General features: G+C 42.4%; 1 protein-coding gene across 1 annotated transcript in view; it reads left to right on the top strand.

Moving 5' to 3' along the window:
* Nucleotides 1-14,226: 14,226 nt before the first annotated feature.
* The window catches only part of CDC14A (cell division cycle 14A), a 191,442-nt gene continuing 187,233 nt past the window's right edge, over nucleotides 14,227-18,435 (top strand). Inside the window, 2 exon segments of the mRNA XM_049765598.1 lie at nucleotides 14,227-14,404; nucleotides 16,288-16,378. Of these exon segments, the coding sequence (XP_049621555.1) occupies nucleotides 14,353-14,404; nucleotides 16,288-16,378 (143 nt within the window). The 5' untranslated portion in view covers nucleotides 14,227-14,352.

The raw sequence follows: 18,435 nt of genomic DNA on the forward strand, positions 1-18,435 counted from the left end.
GGTCAGAGCTGGAGAGATAGCACGGAGGTAAGGCATTGCCTTCTATGCAAAAGGTCAATGGTTTCAATCCCGACATCCCAGATGGTTCCCTGAGCCTGTCAGGAGCGACTTCTAAGCATAGAGCCAGGAGTAACCCCTGAGCGCTGCTGGGTGTGACCCAAAAACCAAAAACCAAAAAAAAAAAGAAAAAAGAAAAAGAGAGAGAATACAAGTCAGAGAGAGAGAGAGAGAGAGAGAGAGAGAGAGAGAGAGAGAGAGAGAGAGAGAGAGAGAGAAAGAGAGAGAGAGAGAGAGAGAGAGAGAGAGAGAGAGAGAGAGAGAGAGAGAGAGAGAGAGAGAGAGAGAGAGAGAGAGAGAGAGAGCAGAATGGTAGGGCATTTGCCTTGTATGCGGCTGACTTAGGATGGATTGGCATCTCTTATGGTCCTCCAAGCCTGCCAGGAGTGATTTCTGAGCACAAAGCCAGGAGTAACCCCTGAGCGTGGCTGGGGATAGCCCAAAAACCAAAAATAAGATAAAATAAAACTAAGAATAAAATGAGGCCGGAGCAGTGGTGCAAGAGGTAGGGCACTTCTATGCACTAACCTAGGATGGACTGTGGTTTGATCCCCCAGTGTTCCATATGGTTCCCCAAGCCAGGAGTAACCAGGAATAACCCCTGACTGTCACTGACTGTGGCCCAAAAAGCAAAACAAAAAAAAAAAACAAAAACAAAAAAACCCCAAGTAAACAAACAAACTAAGAATAATTCCTGATCAAATTTCAAATCCAAAAGCATGGTTTATTTTGTCCCCTTTTTGGTTTTTGTTTTGTGGTGCTCAGGGGTTACTCCTGGTTCTTCTCTCAGAAATCACTCCTGGCAGACTTGGGGAAATCAAATGGCCCAGGTTGGCCACGTGCAAGGCAAATGCCCTGTCCACTGTTTATCACTGTGGCTCCTATCTTGACCTTTGATTAACAGTGAAGGGAGTGAGGGAAATTAAAAATGTGCAAAAAAAAAAAAAGGGGTGGGGGCCGGCATGGTGGCACTAGAGGTCAGGTGTCTGCTTTGCCAGCACTAGCCTAGGATGGACCCCCCGTGTCCCATATGGTCCCCCAAGCCAGGAGCGATTTCTGAGCTCATAGCCAGGAGTAACCCCTGAGCGTCACCAGGTGTGGGTCAACAACCAAAAAATAAATAAATAAATAAATAAATAAATAAATAAATAAATAAAGTGACAGGTAAAATAAGTGGAGGGTTGTGGGCATTTTGTGGCAAAAATGTGTCCAAAAACTTTTGATGCCAGTAACATAAACTGTAACACTATAACCATGTTATCTAAGCATAATTTAAAAAAAAAAAACCTGGCTTACCAATAAAAAGGGGTGATCATGATGGGGTGATGGTAATTGAAGTAGTGGTGATGGGATAAAAGGTGGTGTGAAAATGATTTTTTTAAATACCTTTAGAGAAAAAAATCTTTTTTTTTTCTGTGTCTATCTCTCTCCCTTTATTTATTTCACTGAGCATAATAGATTCCATGTACAGCCATGTACAGAAAAAGTTCATGACTTCATCTTTCTTTTTTTTTATAATTATCTTTATTTAAACACCATGATTACAAACATGATTATAGTTGTATGATTACAGTCATGTAAAGAACACCCCCCTTCACCCGTGCAACATTCCCACCACCAATTTCCCAGATCTCCCTCCTCCCCACCCCACACCTGTACTCGAGACAGGCTTTCTACTTCCCTCATTCATTCACATTGTTATGATAATTTTCAGTGTAGTCATCTCTCCTACAGCACTCATCACTCTATGTGATGAGCTTCATGTCATGAGCTACCAGCCCTCATCTGTCTTGTCTCTGAGATACTGTTAAAAATGTCTTTCATTTTTCTTAAAGCCCATAGATGAGTAAAACCATTCTGCGTCTTTCTCTCTCCCTCTGACTTACTTCACTCAGCATAACAGATTCCATGTTCATCCATGTATAGGAAAATTTCATGACTTCATCTCTCCTGATGGCTGCATAGTATTCCATTGTGTATATGTACCACAGTTTCTTTAGCCACTCATCTGTTGAAGGGCATCTTGGTTGTTTCCAGAGTCTGGCTATTGTAAATAGCGCTGCAATGAATATAGGTGCAAGGAAGGGATTTTTGTATTGTATTTTTGTGTTCCTTGGGTATATTCCTAGGAGTGGTATAGCTGGATCGTATGGAAGCTCAATTTCCAGTTTGTGAAGGAATCTCCATATCACTTTCCATGAAGGTTGTACTAGACGGCATTCCCACCAGCAGTGAAAAAGAGTTCCTTTCTCTCCACATCCCCGCCAGCACTGCTTGTTTTCCTTTTTTGTGATGTGTGCCAATCTCAGTGGCATGAGGTGGTACCTCATAGTAGTTTTGATTTGCATCTCCCTGACGATTAGTGATGTTGAGCACCTTTTCCTGTGCCTTTTGGCCATTTGCCTTTCTTCTTTTTCAAAGTGTCTGTTCATTTCTTCTCCCCATTTTTTGATGGGGTTAGTTCTTTTTTTCTTGTATAGTTCTGTAAGTACCTTGTACATTTTGGATATTAGTCCTTTATCTGATGAGTATTGGGTAAATAATTTCTCCCACTCATTGGGTGGCCTTTGTATTCTGGGCACTATCTCCTTTGAGATGCAGGAGCTTCTCAGCTTAATATAGTCCCATCTGTTTATGTCTGCTTCCACTTGTTTGGAGAGTGCTGTCTCCTTAAAGATGCCTTTAGTGTCAATGTCCTGGAGTGTTTCACCTACCTGTTGTTCTATATACCTTATAGTCAGATCTGATATCAAGGTCGTTAATCCATTTGGATTTTACCTTTGTACATGGTGTTAGCTGGGAGTCTGAGTTCACTTTTTTCCAAGTGGCTAACCAGTTGTGCCAATACCACTTGTTGAATAGGCTTTCCTTGCTCCATTTAGGATTTCTTGCTCCTTTATCAAAAACTAGGTGGTTATATGTCTGAGGAACATTCTCTGAGTACTCAAGCCTATTCCACTGATCTGAGGGTCTGTTTTTATTCCAATACCATGCTGTTTTTATAACTATTGCTTTGTAATACAGCTTAAAATTGGGGAAAGTAATGCTTCCCATATTCCTTTTCCCAAGAAGTGCTTTAGCTATTCAAGTTTTTTTATTGTTCCAAATGAATTTCAGAAGTGTGTGGGCTACACCTGGTGACATTCAGGGCTACTCCTGGCTATGCACTTAGAAATAACTCCTGGCTTGGGAGTCCATATGGGATGCCGGGGGATCGAACTGAGGTCCCTCCTAGGTTAGACACATGCAAGGCAAATGCCCTACTGCTTGCACCACTGCTCTGGCCCCTAATTTTCCTTTTTGAAATTGCTGCTTTCAGTATTCTATCCTAATCTGTGGAATTCGTCATTATTACTATGATGTGTCTTGGAGTGCTTTTTTTTGGAAAAACTGATACTCTTCGGGCATGCAGGATTTGATTGCATGCAGTCTTTAGCTCTGGGAGTTTCTCTGCAATGATGTCCTTGACTGTTGATTTGTTGATTCTTTCTGGGAATTTTCTTCCTGGGGTTATGGGACGCCAGTGATTCTTACTACATTGTTCCTGTTGAGTTTATCAAAGACTTTATGTTCATCTGTTCACATTCTTTGAGGATTTTTCCATTGTCTGATTATTTGCTTTAAGGCTTTTTTCCCAATCCTGTTGTGTGGAGTTATTATGCATCTCATCTTCCAGCTCTGATTCTGTCCTCAGCTCTCTTTTACTCTGCTGGAGAAGCTTTACACTCAGTTTTTCATTTCATCTACTGAGTTTTTCAGTCCTGTTATTTCAGTTTGGAGTTTTCAGATTTCTGTCTTCATATCCTCTTGATTCTTATTTTTGGTCCATTCAGCTTGATCTATGCTTTCTTTGATTTCTATGAGGATCTCCATATTTCTTCTCTAAACTCACTATCAGAGAGGCTAACTAGGTGGTTGGCACTTTTTCGGGTCATCAGAGCTGCCATCTTCATTCTCTATGCATGGTTTTGGTCTGTGTTTATTTTCCCCATTGTCATGCTTTTAGTGTGTTGTTTTCTATGTGTTGTTCTCGGGTTCATTGGCTAGTAAATGTGCATGGCAGTGAAGCAAATCAGAGCCCCTTCGTAAACAGGGATGGCTCACTTCTGAAGAAGTGACCTCAGGGAACGATCTGTGCGGGGTGGTTCAAGGTGTAGCACTTGTGGGACCATATGGGATGCCATGATTCGAACCATCGTCCTTTTGCATGCAAGGCGAATGCCTTATCTCCATGCTTTCTCTTCAGCCCCCTTCTTTTCTTTCTTTCTTTCTTTCTTTCTTTCTTTCTTTCTTTCTTTCTTTCTTTCTTTCTTTCTTTCTTTCTTTCTTTCTTTCTTTCTTTCTTTCTTTCTTTCTTTATTTCTTTATTTCTTTCTTTCTTTCTTTCTTTCTCTCTCTCTCTCTCTCTCTCTCTCTCTCTCTCTTTCTTTCTTTCTTTCTTTCTTTCTTTCTTTCTTTCTTTCTTTCTTTCCTCTTCTTTTCTTCTCCTCCTCCTCATTATTATCCTCCTTCTTCCTCCTCCTCGTCCTTTTCCTCCTCCTCCTCCTCCTCCTCCTTCACCTCCTCCTCCTTCTTCCTCCTCCTCCTTCTTCCTCCTTCTCCTCCTCCTCCTCCACCTCCTCCTCCTCCACCTCCTCCTTCTTCTTCCTCTTCTTCCTACTTCTTTTTCCTCTTCCTCCTCCTCCTTCCTCTTCCTCCTCCTTTTCCTCTTCCTCCTCCTCCTTCCTCCTGGTCCTCCTCCTCCTCCACTTCCTCCTCCTTCACCTCCTCTTTCTTCCTCTTCCTCCTCCTTCCTTCTTCCTCCTTCCTTCTCCTCCTCCTTCCTCCTCCTCCTCCTCCTTCCTCCTTCCTTCTTCCTCCTTCCTCCTCCTCCTCCTTCCTCCTTCCTCCTCCTCCTCCTTCCTCCTCCTCCTCCTCCTTCTTATGTGTGCTTAGGGTCAGAGGTGCTTAGGGGTTATTCCTGATTGTTCAGGAATCGCTCTTGGTGCTTTTTGTTTGTTTATTTTGGGGGGCTGTATCCAGTGGTGCCTATGGACTGTTTATGGTTAAATGTTAAGGAATCACTCCTAATGGTGCACTTGGGACCATCTATGTTGCTTGTGATTTTTTTGTTTTGTTTTCATCTTGGGGCCACACCACATATATTCAGCGACTACTGGTTCTGAGGTAAAAAATTACGCCTGGGATGACTTGGAGACTGTATTGAGCCTGGGTCAATTCACTTGAAGACAAGTACCCTGCATGCTATTCTACCACTCTGGGTGCTGGGGATTTGAACTATGGCAATGTCAGGCAAGCACCTTAACCGCTATACTATATCTTTGACCTTAAACCTTAGTTCTCTTATGTCTTTTTAAAAGATTATTTAATGACTGGAGAGATAGCACAGCGGTAGGGTGTTTGCTTGCAAGTGGATGACCCAGGACCAATGGTGGCTCAAATTCCATATGATCCCCTGTGCCTGCCAGGAGCGATTTCTGAGTAGAGAGCCAGGTATAACCCCTGAGTGCCACCAAGTGTGCCCCTCCAAAAAAGATTATTTAAATATTTGTGGTTTACTTACCATACACGGCGAAGCAGAAGTCTTCCATACACCACAAAAGTACAGAGGGGAGAGTAAATGATCCTTCAAGGAGTGTATAGTTAATTCCATGACAGTAAACTTCAGGGGTGGAGAAACCCTGAATTTCCTAGGCCAAGGGAATTCCCTCTTAATATCCCCAATAGTTACTGTGTCTATGCAGGGGGAAAAAGGAAAAAAAAGCACAAAAATAATAATTTTATCCATATATATATTTATTGATTGATTTACTTTTTGACTTATTTATTTTGGTGTAGATATTGAAGTTGATGTCTACAATTTTATTTTTATTTTATCTTATTTTTCTCTTTCTTTTTGCACTCCAGCATAGTTTGATTTCAGGACCGAGACTATTGTGTGGTGCTTGTCTTTATTGCTGTAGTGCTCACTGGATATTTAATTTGTTATTTCTTTCTGTATTGTTGTGGTGTTTCAATTACCTTTTTCCTGTCCTCTCTCAAACTGAGGTTGAAAGCCTCTAGAAGGACCCCGCTTATTTGATTTTTCTTTTATTTATTTATTTATTTATTTATTTATTTATTTATTTATTTATTTATTTATTTTACCCCATTCTATTGCTTTTCTTCCCTTCAAACAAAACCACATAACTCGAATTACCTAGCTCTGTCTCTCAAATAGAGGGGGAAACAAGGGAGGGTACCAGGACCAAACAGATATATGATCACTAATAGTAAGCTAGACAAAGAGGGGACCACCTACTCTAGAACCCCAGGGGGTGATGGTGGGGGATATGGGTTGCAGGAAGGGAACGGGGATGGTGGGAGGACAAATTTGGTGATGAGTAATCCCCTGATTTAATGTTATTATGTGCCTAAAATACTACTGTGAAAGATAGGTAAGCCAATATGATCAAAATAAAAATTAAAAAAAATTTGTGCTTTAGGTAAAATGGTTACAATATTGTTGCCATTTATGGTATTAATGCTATCCAACCAAAGTGCCTAAGACCATTCACTCTGAGTTTTTTTTTTATTTTTACCACTCTTGTTCCACCAGAACCTTCCATCAATGCTTTTAGAACATACTGTATATACTCGAGTATAAGCCAACTCAAGTATAAGCCCGGCCCCCCACCAATTTTACCCTAAAAACTGGAAAACTTAGTGATCCTAGTATAAGTCGAAGTGGAAAATGCAGCAGCCACTGGTAAATTTCAAAAATAAAAATAAATACCAAAACAATTACAATGATAGAGGAATTGGTAGGTTAAGTGTTTTTCAATATTTATTGCTAAAGAAAAACTGTAAACTAGCAACAATAACTTTAAAACTTTTTTTAAAATAACTTTAAAACTTTTAATAAATTGCAGAAAACCGTAATTTAACAGGTAATCAAGCTAAATCACAAAGGGCAAGGCAAACGCCCTACTGCTTGCGCCACCGCTCCAACCCCCAAAGCACAGAATAGTGTGGGTTAAATAGTTTAGTGGCATCCAGTTCAGTTCAGCCGCCTACCTCTTCAGCTCAGCCGAACTTGTGGATTGAGCTGAAGCACTGCCCTCTCCTGCAGACAAATGGCAGAAGACAAGTGGAGACTATGTGCATTGGATTCGGTGTGCACACACTGAATCAAATAACCTGTATGACCCTAGTATAAGCAGAGTTTGGCTTTTTTGGCACAAATTTTGTGCCAGAAAAACTCGGCTTATACTCAAGTATATATGGTAGTCTGCTTTTAGAACAGGGCAGACTATGCCATTATTCCATTCTATTCTGGAACACTATGAAGAATGTGGATAAATTGGAGAAAAAAGTAATTGGCAGCAAAGGAGCATGAGACCATGCAGTGTAAGAAAGGGCACAAGAAATGGGGTCTTAATCTGTGGAAAGGTGAAAAAATAGCCCAAAGATATTAGCTACCTTTGTATATTGTTTGTTTCATTTGTCTACACACAACAGGATTTACTCTTGGCTCTGCCCTCAGGGATCACTGTTGACCTCAGAGATTACTATGGGGGAGCATATGGAGTTCTGGGATATACTAGGTTCAGCCTTGCACAAGGCAAATGCCCTATTTATTGTTCTTTTTGCTCTAGTCTTTGCCATTTCAATTACATTTTTTTAACATGTACCAGAATGTATGAAGGTTATTTAATATGACTCCAAGGGGCAGAATTAGAATCAGAGGGTAGTGAAATACTGTGCCTTTAAACTAGTCTTTTTCTGGGGCCGGGCGGTGGCGCTAACGGTAAGGTGCCTGCCTTGCCTGCGCTAGCCTTGGACGGACCGCGGTTCGATCCCCCGGTGTCCCATATGGTCCCCCAAGCCAGGAGCAACTTCTGAGCACATAGCCAGGAGTAGCCCCTGAGCATTACCGGGTGTGGCCCCCCCCAAAAAAAAAAAAGTCTTTTTCTACCTCTACAGGTAAATGCCTCAAATGGTGTCTATCTGTAATAGGAAGGATCTAGCTTCGCTAAATGTTTTCACTTGACTCATTTTAAAAGAAATTTTTTCTTAATTTAAAGCACTGTGATTTACAAAGTTATTCATAGTTAAGTTTTAGCCATACAATGTTTCAGCACCAATCCCACCACCAGCATCAATCTCTCTCCACCAATATTCTCGGAGTCCATCCCATTTCTTTCCCACCATGCCAGTTACCCTTCACATTTTTCAGTTTGGTTGTTACAGTTTGGGTCTTACTATTTTATTATTGTTGATTCCACCATGACTTTGGTATTTAGTTCTGTCTTTTCTTAATACCACCAATGATCCTGGGTTCCCTTGGCCCCTATACCATTATTTCACATCTGTCTTTTATTTCTCTCACTCAATTTCTTTCCTTCTACACTGGGGCCAAGTGTGTTCTAAACAACCCTTATTTAAACCACTGCATTCCATCATGCAACTATTCTATATACAACATATAAGTGACATCATCCCTTACTTATCCTTTTTCTTCTGGCTTACTTCATTTAATGTAATATCTTCCAGTTCCATCTTTGTTGCTGAGAATTGCATGATCGCATTATTTCTTTGAAGACCTACAGAAGGCCCAAGCTTCACTTGGGTCACTTTTATACTTCATTTTGTGTAGTTGAGTTACATATTAATTCTATTAATATGCACAATAGCCACTTTTTTTTTTTTTTGTAAAGCATGAACTCTACTATTGAGTCACATCTTTTAATACCAACACCTTTCTTTTCTGGTTAAAAGCAAATAGCAAATAGCATGGTGGATAAGCTGTATTTTGTATGTAGTGGACTGGGTTCATCCCCAGCACCACATATGACCCCCCCCAAGCCCACCAAGAGTGATATCAGTAATCAAAGCCAGGGATCGGCCCTGAGCACAACTAGATATGTCCCCAAACAAAATAAAACAAAAAAGTTAGTTCCTTACATTTATGTTGAATAGAGAAAATTTTCTCCTTATATATTCCTTCATAGACTGTAAGAGCCTTTATTTTGCAATAGTAACCAGTTAGAACTTTGACCTCATACTGAGAGAATAAAGTATCTTATGATCTCATTAGAATCTTGACCTATAAGTGTATTATTGTGTGCACAACCTAGTTCATAATTCTTGCTAAATTTCCTATATCATTTGGATAGTATCTATTTTGGTTTCAAGGGGCTGGAGGGACAGAGCATTTGCCTTGCATGTGGCCCACCTGGGTTTGATCTCCGGCATCCTATATAGTCCCTTGAGCCTACCAGGAGTGATTTCTGAGTGCAGAACCAAGAGTAAACCCTGAGCACTGTTGGGTGTGGCCCCAAAACTAAAAAATATTTTTTTTTAAATTTGGTTCAGAGGAACTTGATTATACTGACATTTACCTTTCATGAAACAATAAATAATATTTATAAACTTACTAATTAAAAAAAACCCTATAAGAAACTGGAGAGATAGAAGAGGGATTAAGGCACTTGCCTTGTACAAGACCAACCTTGGTTCAATCTCTGGCACAACAGATGTTCCTCTGACCATCATTAGGAATGATTTCTGAGCACAGAACAAGTAGTAACTGCTCAGCACAGCTTGGTGTTGCCCCTTCCCCCAATTTTTCTTTATTCTTATTGTAAATGTGCTGAGGAAATGGTTTATTGTTTGTTTTTACAAACACGTACCCTTTAGCTTTGCTGCCTAAACTCAAATTTCTTTATGACTTTTCTTTCCCAATATTATAGTTGAAATAAAATTATTAGAAAAGAACTGGAGAAATAGCTCAAAGAGCTAGATGCAGGGACCAAAGCGATAGAAGAGTGGATAGGGTGCTTACCTTGCATGGGGGAGGACCTGGGTTCACTCCCTGGCATTCTGTGTGGTTCTTTGATGCTTTTCTAGGAATGATTTTGGAATATAGAGTCAGGAGTTACCTGTGAGTATCACCAGATTTGGCCCCAGACCAAACCAAAACAAAAAAGGGCTTAGTACACACTTTGCATGCAAGAGACCCTGGTTCCATCTCTAATATCACCTGGATCTCTAAACGCTTTATTTTTTGTTCTTTTTTTTTGGGGGGGGGGGCGAGGGGCACACCTGTCATGCTTAGGGTGACTCCTGGCTCTTCTCTCAGAAATTGCTCCTGGCAGGGTCCGAGTGTTGGGTTACACCTTATTTTACCCAAAATAAAGATCTTACCTGGTTTCTTGTATGTTTGTTTACAACTTGGATTTACCCCCAAACAGAGATTATTTTACTTGTAAACCTGGGTGGGTTTACTGCCCCACCCAGGGGTGGTCCCTGTACTCAATAAAAATGGTAGTTCTGGCAGGATGGAGAAGCTCTATACTAGGTAGAAGACTGCCAGACTACTTGTGTTTCACCCTCAGCCTGGTCTGGATTCTTTTTTTTTTTTTTGGTTTTGGGATCACACCCGGCAGCGCTCAGGGGTTCCTCCTGGCTCTATACTCAGAAATCACTCCTGGCAGGCTCGGGGGACCATATGGGATGCTGGGATTCGAACCACCGTCCTTCTTCGTCTAAGGCAAACACCCTACTGCTGTGCTGTTTCTCGCCATGGATTATTTCTTGTGCGACCCTGATTTAGACTCGTTCACCTGTGCTTGGATATATGGTGCTAGGGGTACTTTCACAACTGGTGCCCAAACAGGGACTTGAACCCTAGACCTTTAGATGATGTAAAATCGCCAACACAAGACAGACCCAGGTTTGAATCCAGGCATCCCATATAGTCACCTGAGTTTGCCAACAATGACTTCTGAGCGCAGAGCCAGGAGTAACTCCTGAGTGCCAACCAGTGTGACCCCCCCCCCCAAATAATCATGATCCTTGGACTGAAAACATGTACAATCCAAAATTTATTACATGTTGTTTTTTTATAGCCAGAAAAGCCAGAAAGGTGTTCTCTCTCCCTCTCCCTTCCTCCCTCTCTCCCTCTCATTTTTGGGTCACACTAAGGGGTTACTCCTGGCTCTATTCTTGGCCAACTCAGAGGACCATATGTTATACTAATGATCCAACCTGGTGAGGTGCGTGCAAGGCAAATGTCCTACCTGCTGCACTATTACTCTGGCCCCAACACCAGAAAAGCTCTTAAAAGTAATGTTTTTCTCCTCAGTTTTGAACGCCGAGAATGGTAGGGGTGCTCACTAGTGATTTTTCTACTTTGAAATGAATGATTTTGGCTTTAAGACTTAAAAAATCAGAAGGTGAAGAGAGTACAATGGGGAAAATCCTTTAATCCAATACTGCATATGGCTTTCCAGCACTTCCATTTTGGGGGGGGTGCACACTTGGTGTTGCTTTCCTATAGCTCTTTATGGAGGAATTAACTTCTGACTTGCTTGAGGAACCATATGGGATGCCAGGGATCAAACTTGGGTTGACTGTGTGCAAGGCAAATGTCATACCCACTATGGCTACAAGTGATTCGGAACACCAAGCTTGTAGCTAGTAGTTAAGTCCTGAGCACCGGAAGGTGTGTTCTTGATTTTGATGATTTTTTTTTACCACACCTTGAGGTGTGGCTTACTCCTGGCTCTGTGCTCAGTGAATTAATCATTCTTGGAATCCAGGGATCATTTGTTGCATTCTTCGAGTTTTTGCAAGGGAGTGTTCAGTTAGAATCACAGATAATGTTCCAGATAATTGTTTTTATACCACACCAGGTAGTGCACTGTGTGTGTATGTGTGTGTGTCCCTGAGTGTTTGGAAGGGGGATGGTGGAGTCCATGATCTGGGTGTGTACTGGGGGTTCTGCATGCAGAATAATAATTAATAATACTACTACTAGATAATTGCTTGTTATCTATTGCTTTTATGGAATAGATTTATCTCTTTAAATTTTTACTAACTCATAGTATTATCTTTGTTTCTGGGGCTGGAGAGATAGCATGGAGGAATGGCGTTTGCCTTGTATGCAGAAGGTCAGTAGTTCGAATCCCGGCATCCCATATGGTCCCCTGAGCACTGCCGAATGTGACCCAAAAATCGAAAAATAAAATAAAAAAATTAAAGTAGGATAGGCTTATCATCTGTGTTTTTTTTAGCTTTTTGCATGGTCAGCCAAACTTTTAAAGAACTTAGACCAAAATCTCTGCCTCCTTTCTCTAGCACAGGTGAGTCAGGTGGCAGGGACAAAGATGGGGTCAGGAAACCCCACAGAAAGCATGCTCTGGGGGTGCTGAGGCTGGAGGTCCAGGTTTAGAATCTCGGGGCTGCCTCTCTTACTAGCAAGGCCCCATCACACTCAGCATTCTAAGTCACTCCAGCAGGTGGAGTTGCTCCCAGGGACTGAGGCCTGGGTCTCTGGACCTTAGCACTTAGGAGTGTCAGTGTTTGTCTTGGACCCTGCTCCAATGCGCTCTAGCTGGGGCACTTGTGATGGTTTTGGACTAGTGAGCACCCAAATTAGAGAATGTGGGGGGTGGGATAGGGGGCACCAGATGGGAACTTTCCCTCCCTTGAGAACAAGTCACAAGTTATTTCTGAGTCTAAGTTGTGTTGAAGAAACAAGGACGGCGTCTACTGAGTTAGGAGGTAAAGCTATATTTCTTTCTGATTTAAATTTAATTAAAAAAATAAACACGGGGCTGGAGAGATAGCATGGAGGTAGGGAGTCTGACTTGCATGAAGAAGGACGGTGGTTCAAATCCCGGCACCCCATATGGGTCCCCGAGACTGCCAGGAGCGATTTCTGAGCATAGAACCAGGAGTGACCCCTGAGCGCTGCCGGGTGTGACAGGTGTGACTCAAAAACCAAAAAAAAAAAAAAAAAAAAAAAAAAAAGAGATAGAGAGAGAGAAAAGAAAAGAAAGAAAAAGAAAAACGAAAGAAAAAAGAAAGGAAGGAAAAAGAAAGGAGAAAAAGAAAAAGGAAGGAAAGGAAGATGAGAAAGAATGATAGAAGAAAAGAAAGGAAGATAAAGGAAGGAAGAAAAAAGGAAGGAAAGAGAGAAATAAGGGAAGAAAACAGAAAGGAGAAAAGAAAGAAAAAGAAAAAAGGAAGAAAAAGAAAGAAGGGAGTAAAAGGAAAAGGAAAGGAAGAAAGAGAAAGAATGATAGAAAAGAAAGAAAAAGGAAGGAAAAGAATGGGAAGAAAAAGAAAGGATGGGAGGAAAAAAGAAAAGAAAAAGAAAAGAGAAAGGAAGAAAAGGAAGGAAAAAAGAAGGGAGAAAAAGAAAAATGAAGGAAAGAAAAGAATGATAGAAAAGAAAAGAAAAAGAAAAAAGGAAGAATAAAAAAAGAAACGAGAAAAAGAAGAAAAGAAAAAAAGAAAGAAAAAGGAAGGAAAGAAGAGAGAAAAAAGTAAAAGAAAGGAAGGAAAGAAAAAGAAAGAAAAAAGGAAAGAGAAGAAAGAAAGAAGACAGAAAGAAAGAAGAAAGGGGAGAAAAAAGTAAAAGAAAGGAAGGAAAGAAAAAGAAAGAAAAAAGGAAAGAAGAAAGAAAGAAGAAAGACAGAAAAAAGAAAGAAAAAAGAAGGGAAGAAAAAAGAAAGAAAAAAAGAGAAAAAGAAAGAAAGAGAAGAAAAAAGAAAGAAGAGAAAAAAGTGGGAAACTGAGGCTTCCTAAAAAGGGCCTTGAAGCGCGCACACCCGCCACGCAGCAGCAGCAGCAGCAGCAGCCTGGGACTCCCACTGCCTCCGGCCTTTCAATTTCATTCATAAGTTTCCTCCCGGGAGGCCCCGCCCCTTCCCCAACCCCGCGCTGCCATTGGCGGAGCCCAACAAAGCCCTAGCAACAGCCGCCGGGGAGACCCGCCCCTCGCCTAGCAACGGCGGGCGAGCCGTCTTGTCCCTTTTAAACCATGGCCGGGGAGCCGTGACAAGTGGAAGGGGCGGCGGGAGGGCGGCGAGGCCGGCCGGGAGGCGGATCGGGGGGCCGGAGGAGGTGGAGGAAGAAGAGAGGAAGCCGAGGAGGAGGAGGCGGAGGCGGAGACGGAGGTGGAGCCGGAGCTGGAGCTGCTGCAGCTGCTGCCGGGCGTCCTGCTCGCTGGCAACCCGGGCGCGCCGCGTCCTCCTCCATGATCTCTCGGGGTCCCCCTGGGAGCGATCGGAGCCCGGGGCGCGTGTGCTGGAGCTCCTGGGGTCCCCCTGCGGCATGTCCCCGGCGTGCTGGGAAAGCTGAACGCCCCCCAAGGCCACTCCAGAGACGCCCCGATCGCGATCGCGGGGCTTTTTTTGGGGGGGGAAGCCAGCTAGTCTTGGGGGGCAGGTGACCTCAGCCGGCAGCCACCCCAGGCGCTCCTGGCCTGAACCCCGGACGGACGCGGCCGGCTCCTCGCTTAAGATGGCAGCGGAGCAGCCCGGGGAGCTCGGCGGGGCGTGCGAGTTCTTGAAAGGTGAGGGGCGCTTCCCTCCCTGCCTGCTTGCCTCCCTTCCTTGTTCCTCCCTTTCCTTCCTTCCTTCCTTCCTTCCTTCCTTCCTTCCTTCCTTCCTTCCTTCCTTCCTTCCTTCCTTCCTTCCTTCCTTCCTTCCTTCCTTCCTTCCTTCCTTCCTTCCTTCCTCTCTCTTTCTCTTTCTTTCTCTTTCTTTCTTTCTTTCTTTCTTTCTTTCTTTCTTTCTTTCTTTCTTTCTTTCTTTCTTTCTTTCTTTCTTTCTTTCTTTCTTTCTTTCTTTCTTTCTTTCTTTCCTTTCTTTCTTTCTTTCTTTCTTTCTTTCTTTCTTTCTTTCTTTCTTTCTTTCTTTCTTTCTTTCTTTCTTTCTTTCTTTCTTTCTTTCTTTCTCCTTCCTTCTCTTTTTCTTTCTTTTTCTTTCCTTCCGTTTCTTTCCCGCTTTCTTCTTCCTTCTTTCTCTCTCTTCTTCCTTTCTTCCTTCTTTCCCTCCCTTCTTCCTTCTTTCCCTCCCTTCTTCCTTCTTTCCCTCATTTTCTTCTTTCCTTCCCTCCATTTCTTCCTTCTTTCCCTCCCTTTCTTCCTTCTTTCATTTCTTCTTTTTCTTTCCTTCCCTCCTTTCCTTCCTTCCTTTCCTTCCTTCCTTCCTTCTTTTAATTCCTTCCTTCCCTCCTTTTCTTCTTTCCTTCCTTCCCTCCCTCCTTTTAATCCCTTCCTTCTTTCCCTCCTTTCCTTCCTTCCTCCCTCCCTTCTCTCCTCCTTCCCTCCCTTTCCCTCCTTTTCTTCCTTCCTCCCTCCCTCCCTTCCTTCCCCTTCTTTACCTCCTTCCTTCCTTCCTTCCTTCCTTCCTTCCTTCCTTCCTTCCTTCCTTCCTTCCTTCCTTCCTTCCTTCCTTCCTTCCTTCCTTCCTTCCTTCCTTCTTTCCCTCCTTTCCTTCCTTCCACTCCACATCATCCTGGACCCCCCTATGGCACCCACCACTCACTCTGCTGTCCCAGCCATTACTGCTAACTCCCCCCCCCTCCCGAACGCCCCCTCCAACCCCTCCCCCCACAGTCTTGCTGGCAGTCCCCAAGGATCCCCTGCTTCTGGCCCTGCTGACTTGGCTGCATCCCTCGGTCCCTCTGCAATGCTCAGATTGATGCAACGACTTGCCCAGCCCGGCCATGTGCAGGACCAGGGCGGGTGTTTGCTTGCAGGGGTGTGTGTGCAGTTCCAGGAAATTTTCTCCCGCAGTTAGTCTGAATTAAAACCCCTCTTTTTACCAGTCTCTGTCGCTGTCTTACGGTATTGGGGACCCCAGCAATCACACCCCCTGGGTCGGTCTGTCTTTTGGGAGACTTTTGCTGCAAAAGGTTGGGAGATTTTCATATCCTAATTTGCACCTCTACTTCTTTTTTTTTTTTAACTTTTACTTATTGATTGATTAGGTTTTGGGGCGCTCAGGGGTCAAACTCCTGGATCTGCACCCAGAAATCACTCCTGGCAGATTGGGGGACCATATGGGATGTCAGAATCGAACCGGGTCCCTCCTGGGTCAGCCGCATGCAAGGCAAAAATGCCCTACCACTTTGCTATCTCTCCAGGCCCCTCATACCTCTATTTCTTGGGGTCCCCCCCGCAGCTTCTCTATGCACCTGCAGGCGCCCAAGAAACTGGAGGTTCTGGAGCTCTGTGTCCCTCAGTGTTGTGCCCTTGGCTCTGTCTCTGTCACTTTTTTGGGAGAGGTTCAATGACGGCCAACATTTCTCATCCCAGATCTTGAAGGAATTGTTTAAATAATTGATCTTTTAAATAATTGCAATGGTTTGGATCCAAGATGTTATTATCAGCTCCTCCCCATGCCTACTTCTCATGTTTTAAACTTCTCATCTTTTAAACTTGTCTTTCAGATCGGTTATATTTTGCTACTTTAAGGAATAGACCAAAAAGCACAGTAAATACCCACTATTTCTCCATCGACGAGGAGCTGGTCTATGAAAAGTAAGTTTGTGTTGTGTGTGTGTGTGTGTGTGTGTGTGTGTTTCTCAACCATTGAGATTGTGGTTCTTTGGTGAGAAAACACTATCTTATAGGCATTTCTTTTTTTTTTTTTTTTTTTGGTTTTTGGGTCACACCCGGTGTTGCTCAGGGGTTACTCCTGGCTGTGTGCTCAGAAATAGCTCCTGGCAGGCACGGAGGACCATATGGGACACCGGGATTCGAACCAACCACCTTTGGTCCTGGATCGGCTGCTTGCAAGGCAAACGCCGCTGTGCTATCTCTCCGGGCCCTTAAGGGCATTTTTTTTAGTCACTTCTTACTTTAGTAACTAAAAACTTTAGTCATGTTCTCTTCCCCCTTTTCCCTCAGTTTCTTCATGGAGAGGTACAGGAAAAAGTCCTATTTTTTGTTTGTTTTTGGGCCATACCTGGTGGCCTAAGTGGTTATTCCTGACTACACTCAAAAATCACTACTGGCGGCGCTTGGGGACTATATTGTATGCTGGAAATTGAACCTGGATATACTGAGTGCAAAGCAAATGTGCTATTGCTCTGGCCCCATAAATTCCATAATCTGAACCTGTCTAAAACTTTTATCTAAATAAATCTAAAACTAAATTAAATCTAAAACTTTTAGAAGTCTATTTACCCTATATAGTTTTTCCTACCATCAAAACAAACTGCAACTGTAGATTCCTAAAACTCCTAGAGTAGAACCACAAAGAGACATTCTGTTCGCCAGACTCTTAATTGGTGGTACAACAGTTTCCTAATATTTATGAAGCACCAGCAGAACACAGGGTAAGATATGTATTACAGGTGCTTCCTCTTTGTAGTTTCCACAGTTTTGCTGTAGGACCTAATATTTCTGTTGAGCAGATATTTTTTTTTAGAAAGTGGTGTACTTCATATACAAGGAAGTCTATACAAAATCATATGGATTTATATGATTTTTGTATGACAGTTTCAGTTGAGTTCTTTTATTTGGATGTCCAAGCTTCTAGTTTGGTTTTCTTTGTCTTTGAGGAAATGGTGTAGAAGTACCAATAACTTTCTTTGCTTCTATACAATTAGGACTTCTGAAAGTAAGTTAAGAGTGGGGAATTGTTTTCCAGGAAAGATGAATGATGTATAGGAACAAAGATACTTTAATACTTTGAGTTAGTAAAAATTTAAAGAGAGATAAATCTATTTCATAAAAGCAATAGCTAACAAGCAATTATCTAGTAGTATTAATATAAGTCTGTATTAGTTTATTTTCTTTAATTAAAATAGATGTTTCAGAGAAGTCTAATATATTCCAGTGTTAACATTGAATTTTACTTTCTTATTGTCTAAAAACAACTGCAGTTAAATGAACAGAATTAAAATAACTGGTTATTCTAGCAAGCTTTCTTCCTAACTTATACCCAACCAGGAGGGATTTTGGTAATTTCTTCTAAGGTTTTATGGGGGATCAATAGACATGAAAAGAGTGAGATAATTTAGCCCTCCAAGAGCATAACTTTACTTGAAGCAATCTTAGGGATTTTTGAGACACTTTTTTTTTTTGTTTTGTTTTGTTTTTTGTTTGTTTTTGGGTTACATCCGGCAGTGCTCAGGGGTTATTCCTGGCTCTGCGCTCAGAAATCAGAACTGCAGGCTCAGTGGACCATATGGGATGTCAGGATTCGAACCGCCATCCATCCTGGATTGACTGCGTGCATGGCAAACACCCTACCACTATGCTATCTCTCTGGCCCGATTTTTGAGACACCGATTTAGGACACTTTAGGACGCTTCTCTAGGTGCTGGAAGCAGTATGCTTCTAGAATGGCTGATTGAAAGTTCTTCATGTTGCTCCTGATGCTTAGGGCTTCTGAGGTTAAAGGCTAAATCCCTGGTGTCAAATTATAGTACTGCTCCTTACTCACCTTGTGTACCTTGCTTCGTTTGCTGAGTGTTCACTGTCTGGTGACATTGTGCATGACATTGGTTTTCTCTTTGAGAGGTGATGGTGTGGGGACCCTGCCTGTGTCCAAGGGCAGGAAATTGTGTGTGCGGTGATCTTCTATTGCA

The sequence above is a fragment of the Suncus etruscus genome, chromosome 19 (genome assembly GCF_024139225.1).
Source record: "Suncus etruscus isolate mSunEtr1 chromosome 19, mSunEtr1.pri.cur, whole genome shotgun sequence".
NCBI classification, from domain to species: domain Eukaryota; kingdom Metazoa; phylum Chordata; class Mammalia; order Eulipotyphla; family Soricidae; genus Suncus; species Suncus etruscus.